Here is a 7,001-nt window from a genome sequence, read left to right as displayed (position 1 = left end):
CACGCGATTGACACATGATTCTATGCAAACGGAGCTTTAGATGGAAAATGTGTAAATTGACTGAATAACCTCAATTGACAAAATTGAAAAAGTATGAGGACTAAATTTTTCAAATTAGAAGTCTGGAGATCAAACTGATACAAATATAATAGTCCGAGACTAAATTGACATTAATCCCATAGTTAAATTATTCTTAAATGTATTGGTTTGAGATGTGTTTTTATGTTCTATTTTCTGGCTTTAATTTTGACTAATGAGATGCATCGATCATCTGATGGTTGGAAGATCAACTCACTTATACCTCACGTTATGGAAGTGCAAAGAAACATCCTTCTTTGACCTTCACTATCAGACTATAAATTGCTTTCGCTTTGTGACAACGGTCCTTTGGGGTTTGATTTTAGTTTCTTTCAAGGGTCCATTTTGTTTCCAATGTCAATTTTCCTTGCACTTGCATATATAGTCATTATGGAAGTGCAAGGAAACATCCTTCTTTGACCTTCACCATCAGAATATTTCTTTGCCTTTGTAAAAACGGTGCTTTGGGTATTCAATGGTACAATTTGTTTCCGATGTCAATTTTCTTACATAATATATATATCAACAGCTAGATTATAGGTAGTCTATATCTGATGATCATATTGATATATTCAAATACACAAATGCCTCTAAATGCTGCTGCAGCCATTGTTTTGGTCCTCTTATCTGTTTGGTCATCACTAGGTATGTATAGCTTTTGTTATGGTGATTTGAGTGACATCCATTGCTTACAATCTATTAAAAATTCCTTGGAAGACCCTTTCAACCACCTTACTTCATGGAATTTCAATAACAAAACAGATGGTTTCATCTGCGATTTCACTGGGGTTGAGTGCTGGCACCCTCATGAGAACAGGGTCCTCAGTCTCCAACTCTACAACAAGGGGCTCAGCGGCAATTTCCCTCTTGGTATTGTGAACTGCAAAAGGTTAGTGGCGTTAGACCTTTCGAATAATTCACTTTCGGGGCCTATCCCATGGAACATAGCTGATTTGCTTCCTTATATAACCAACCTTAGTCTCTCAAACAATCAATTTTCTGGTGAAATCCCAGTGAGCCTAGCCAACTGCAGTTATCTTAATGTACTTAAACTAGACCACAACCAACTAAGAGGCTCATTACCAAATGGACTTGGCATGCTTTCGCGGATCATAATTTTTAGCGTCTCTAATAATCTCTTGTTGGCCGGGCCAGTTCCTGAATTTCTCAATGCTGATATTACGCATGACAACTATGCAAATAACACACAACTCTGTGGGGGTCCTTTGGAACCCTACAGCTATATGAAGGAAAGGAAATTATATGATGATACGTTCAAAGTTTTCTTCGGAATTGGTTATGCGCTTTCATTCCTTGTTGTAGTTAGTTCCTATTGTGTGCATTCACTAGAATGGGAAAGGTGGATGAGGATGATAGCATTGTCTATAGCAGAGAAGAAAAACAAGAGAAAACAAGCTTATAAAGTGATCAAAATTCCAACTTTGAGGAACAGGTTCTCCCTCTCTCTCTCTCTCTCTCTCTCTCTCTCTCTCTCTCTCTCTCTCTCTCGCAGTTACACACACATATACATAGATGTCAATTTCCTTTGGATTACTTTCCCTGACTGAGTATTGCTTTTAGACATATTAATTTCTTTTTATGATCATTTCAATCTTTCTATTTAAAGATTCAAGAAGAAAAAGACTTAAATAACTAAAGAAGAAAGAGAAAATTAATCTAGTAATTTAGTGATATGAATGTTCATTCAATTATTATTCTAAATCAGTTATATGTATCTTCTTAATATAATTCTGTTAACTTGGTCCACAGATTCATAGGTTTGAAAGAACAGTCAATAAAATGAATTTTACAGAACTGAGTAAAGCAACTGACAGTTTCAGTGAGGACAATGTCATTGGGTTGGGAAAGATGGGGACTATGTACAAGGCAACACTACCAAATGGTTGGTCTCTTGCGGTTAAGAGGTTATGTGACTCTGAACAATCTGAGAAGCAATTCATATCTGAGCTATTGGCTCTGGGTAGTTTGAGGCATCAAAACTTAGTTCCCCTGCTTGGATTCTGCATAGAAAACAATCAAAAGCTTCTGGTTTACAAATACATGTCAAATGGGAACCTTTATGATTGGTTACACCACGTACCTGTGGAGGGTGATGATGCTAAGATGTTGGAATGGCCTTTAAGGGTTACAATCGCGGTTGGGATTGCAAGAGGCTTGGCATGGCTGCACCACAAGAGCAAGTTCCGAGTAGTCCACCGGAACATAAGCTCAAGCTGTATCTTACTTGATCGTTATTTTGAACCCAATGTATCAAACTTTGGAGACGCAATCATATCGAATCATGGGGGAGTCATGTTTGTGTACCCAAATGACAGTGATTCGGGGCTGTTTGTTAATAGCGGGGTCTGGGAGTCAGATTTTGTGAAGAGGGATGTGTATAAGTATGGAATTTTGCTTCTTGAGCTAATTACAGGAAAGGAATTACCTGTAACTAGTTCTTCATCTAACAGTCTGCACAAGACTTTGGTTGAGTGGATTAATCAAACTTCAAGTAGCTCTTTGATTCTCAATGATGCCATTGATAAATATTTGATTGGGGAAGGATTTGATGATGAGTTCATTCAGTTCCTTGAAATTGCATGTAACTGTGTCCAGCCAGATCCATTTCAGAGGCCAACAATGCTTGAAGTATTCAAAACAGTAAGCACTATTGGGCAGAAATATGGGCTTCCTTGTGATTCTGGATTATTGATACAACCCAGAAGCAGCTAACAATTGAGACGAAAAACTTGAGCTTTAGAATCAACAATAAAGAAGATTTAATTGTTATATTCTGTTTGGAATGTGGAACTCGTAGTGCAGTTATGAAAGCACCATGATAATAGTTGAAATGTGTTATTATGAGTCTGTTATCACAATTTGTATTGTTTACGCTTGTTTGTTTCATTTTAACTGGTGTATATATATATATATATATATCCAAGGCTTCATCTGTACAGTCCCTCTTGATTATTTCTAGTTCCGGACCTCTTATGCTAATCGTCATATGCATTTGACGGATATAATCAATTCACTAGCTCAAACTTTTTACTGCTGCCCATTAAAAGTTGAAACAGGAAGGCAACAGTAAAGAAAAACAAAATATTTTAATATAAATAATAAGAATAACAATCCAACAGAAGCACACTCATAAGCAGTAACATACAAGCAACAAATATGATAAAAGTACATGAATGAAGCCTAACCCCTTAGAAAGAAAAAACATGACATATATGATTACAACATACAAGCATAAGCTAATCTTGGTACTGCAGGTGCATCAACAAGTAGTGACGAATGGCAACTGTTGGTATATATATATTTGCAATGTTTAAGAATCAAGGCATGGTAGTTTTGTGAGGTGGGGTGAGGGATGGGATGGTGGGCAATGTGGACTTAGGTAGCTCAGGTAGATGGGGCAGAGGTGGTAAATTTGAGACATGAGGTACTGCTGGCAATTCAGGCTTTGGCAATGGTGGCAACTCAGGCTTTGGCAAAGTTGGGAAATTAGGAAGTGGTGGCAATTCGGGCTTTGGAAGCTCAGGGAAGGTTGGGACATGGGGTATTTCAGTCAACTTCAGTCCTTCGGGTTTTGGCAAAGTTGGGACATGGGGTACTTGTGGCAATTCGGGCTTAGGCAATGGTGGCAGCTCAGGCTTTGGGAATGTTGGCAGCTCAGGCTTTGGGATTGTTGGCAGCTCAGGCTTAGGCAATGTTGGCAGCTCAGGCTTTGGGATTGTTGGCAGCTCAGGCTTAGGCAATGGTGGCAGCTCAGGCTTCGGCAATGATGGCAGCTCCGGCTTTGGCAAAGTTGGAATGGGAAGTGGTGGCAGCTCAGGCTTTGGCAAGGGAGCTTCGAGAAGATGGCGAACTCCCGCCACCATTGTTTTGCTGCTCATAAAGGACAAAGTAAAAAGAAAAAGTGGAAAGACGAAGGCCAGGAGGCGATGATAGGCCATGTTTGGAGCTAATACTTCTAAAGCTGGATATGTAGGAGGAATAAAATCAAGTTGTAGTTCTTGCAAGGGTGTTATATATAACTTGTGATTTTGTTTGAGTATTTATAGATAGAGGAATGATAAGAGACTTGGAGAGGTTAATTAATGGATCAAAGTCAGATTGGTATTGTTAGGCTAATTAGATACTCTCAAATAGGTTACCAACTTATAATTAATATGTATTTGTTACAGACAAATCAAGCCAACCCCAACAAAGTTTGACTTGTGTTCCCAGCTAGCTAGGGAGATAGATGAAGAGGTTAACCAACAAGCAACACTGTTTTTCCCAACCATATATACATGATGCACATATGGATGGCCAGATCACCACCTAGCTGCTACATATACCAAACTCTATATAAACCCAACCCTTGATCTTGGTTTCAGCAAGTACTTACCCAATTTAGCTATCTCCTTTCTTAGTACAAATAAACTTAAGGTGTGATATGGCTTCATTCAAGTACAATATGACCATGGCTTTCCTGCAGCTTGGCTTCATGTTTTTGAGCATCCAAGTTAGTGTAGCAGCGCGTCATCTTCTACAAACGACATCGCTTCCACCACTTCCATCTATGCCAAGTTTACCAAGTTTCCCAACTATCCCAACTCTGCCACAACCATCTTTGCCGAAGCCCTCACCACTCCCTCCACTTCCTACCTTCCCTACCCAGCCCTCCACCATCCCAAAGTTCACAATGCCACCTCTCCCTGCAACTTCACTACCAACTATCCCTTCAATATTCCCTTCATTTCCTTCAATCCCAACCACAATTCCCTCTATCCCATTCCTCTCCCCACCTCCTGCAGCAACCACCAGCCCTTGAGAATATCAATGTGGATCTTTGTTTCCTTTTGGAGTTGTTTGTGTCAAGTTTCAGTTCTGTCCATTGCTAGCGCTTTTAATTCTTTGTACTTTCATTTTTTCTTTTTATTTGTTTCAGTTTGTTCTAGTCTTATTCACGTTATTGTGAGTGGTGTTAATGACCTTACTTAAATATGTTTGTTTTGAGTGGGAGACTGTAGTATATATGGATCACATACTAATATATTGGACTTGGACTGTTTCTATTAAAATGGAACTTCAATTTGATGTGCTTTTTATTTTTTTTAGTTAAAAAAGAGTAGACAGGTAAAAATTAAAGTATTCAACTTAAAATAACTTATCAGTTATCATAAGGTATACAAAAAATTGATTACATACATATATAGAGAAATGATGAAAATATATATATAGAAAACGGATATCTAATTAAATAATTAAATTACCTGAATATAATTGCTTGTAGATCATCCAAATCCTTGCAACAACACTAACAAATTATCAACCTATCTATATGATCACTATAGTGGACTAGGTACTGTCTGTGATTACTATGGTGTTGATCTAACCCAAGATCATTCAGATTGTTGTTTTGTTGATATTGAGGAACCCCAGCATGGTGTTGACCTTCAGCTTCGAACATGAAATTCACATCTGGAACGACTTCTTCGCTGAATAACCAACCCAACCAACCATCTAAATCATGGCACTCGTTCATAGTACAATGGACTTAGAACTGAAAAACACCAAACAAGACTACGAAAGATTCGTGTAACGGAGAGAGAACGTCCATTTCTCTCTCCCCTATCTCTCATTCCCACTCTTCCCAATCTGGGATTCTTCTTCTTCTTTTGTTAGTGTTTTTAGTTTATTTAAATTTCATTTTTTGTAAACAGTGGCATAGCCGAAATCAATCACAATGGGGCCACAGTAAAAAATAAAAGATAAAATAGCTAGCTATTAATATTTGTTACAACATTTTAGTGCTTTTTGAGTGTGCATCGCATCTATGCCTAACTGCAGGCATAGGCTGAATTATGGGAAACATAACTGCTTGCCTACGAAATGGCTTCTAATATTTATTATAATAAATTTTTCTTGTTCTTCCTAAGTATTTAAAGAAATATGTTGTATATTTACCTATATATTGTAAATCACAAATTTGTAATTATTTTAAGTTCCTAATTGCTCTAATTTGTTCCATTTAATTTTTAGTATCTAACCTATTTTGATCTAAAATTATGTTTTTATTAAAGATATAAAATTTGTTACATTAAAAGCTTGTAATGCTTTATTATATTCTTCTGGACTAAATCTTTTCCAATTTTGAATGAAATAAAAAACTAGCTATTTCATCTAATGTATGCTCAAAGTAGTCTGACATTTCTTTTGGTGAACTAAAATCTAACGTACATTATTGTCGAGTGTATGCATCTTTTTTCCTATAGTTCTATAGTTTATTCCCATTGCTGGGGATCTATATTATCTAAGTTTAATATGTTACATGCTAAATTGATTTATTTAATTCCTAGTATGTGTGGTATTCTATTTTTCTTTTATCTTGTTTGTTCATATTCTCTATTTAATTGTCATATGTTCATTTTCTCTATTTGGTGCTTCTCTATATGGTTCTAGTGTACTAGATGTCCCTATTTGTTCTGTTCTAGAAGGGGTTTCCATATTTAATGTTAACAATCCCTAGGTTCCAAAACTAACATTAGAATTCTCTCCAGTCTGTTCTGCTAGGTTGCATTCTATTTTATGCTCTAATAGATTATTATATTCACTAGATCCTATAATATTTTCTAGTCCTAAATCAAGAATTAATGCTATAAGTTCTTCATCATTTTTCTTATGTAATCCTAAATCATATGTTTTATATTTTTCTAAATATTCTTCTTCCTCTAAATTAACTATATCATCTATTTATTTATCTATTATAAAATCTAAATTTTCTTCAACTAATCTATATCATCAAAGGCCATATTAATATGTATTTGCTCTTCAATTTCACTTTCTATGTCATTATTATCTACTTGTCTATAATTTGAAAATCTAATTGCTGCTTCTCCATCTATGTACGTGTTCATATATTTGTGCATTAA

The 7,001-nt window shown here is 36.3% G+C and overlaps 2 protein-coding genes across 2 annotated transcripts; one reads left to right on the top strand and one right to left on the bottom strand.

Moving 5' to 3' along the window:
- The first annotated feature begins 655 nt into the window (after positions 1–655).
- LOC147277243 (putative inactive receptor kinase At1g27190) lies at positions 656–3,076 on the top strand. The gene is made up of 2 exons (XM_086254901.1): positions 656–1,533; positions 1,844–3,076. The coding sequence occupies exons 1-2, from the start codon at positions 663–665 to the stop codon at positions 2,809–2,811; spliced, it is 1,839 nt and encodes a 612-aa protein (XP_086111027.1). The 5' UTR covers positions 656–662; the 3' UTR covers positions 2,812–3,076.
- Positions 3,077–3,273: 197 nt separating this feature from the next.
- Positions 3,274–4,082, bottom strand: LOC147277242 (uncharacterized). The gene has a single exon (XM_086255145.1). It carries the CDS (start codon positions 4,035–4,037, stop codon positions 3,417–3,419), a length of 621 nt encoding a protein of 206 aa, XP_086111271.1. The 5' UTR covers positions 4,038–4,082; the 3' UTR covers positions 3,274–3,416.
- Positions 4,083–7,001: the final 2,919 nt, after the last annotated feature.

This window comes from Dryas octopetala, chromosome 8 (assembly GCF_963921425.1).
Source record: "Dryas octopetala chromosome 8, drDryOcto1.1, whole genome shotgun sequence".
In the NCBI taxonomy this organism is placed as follows: Eukaryota; Viridiplantae; Streptophyta; class Magnoliopsida; order Rosales; family Rosaceae; genus Dryas; species Dryas octopetala.
The sequence above is the reverse complement of the archived record's forward strand: the minus strand, read 5'-3'. Positions and strand labels throughout refer to the sequence as shown.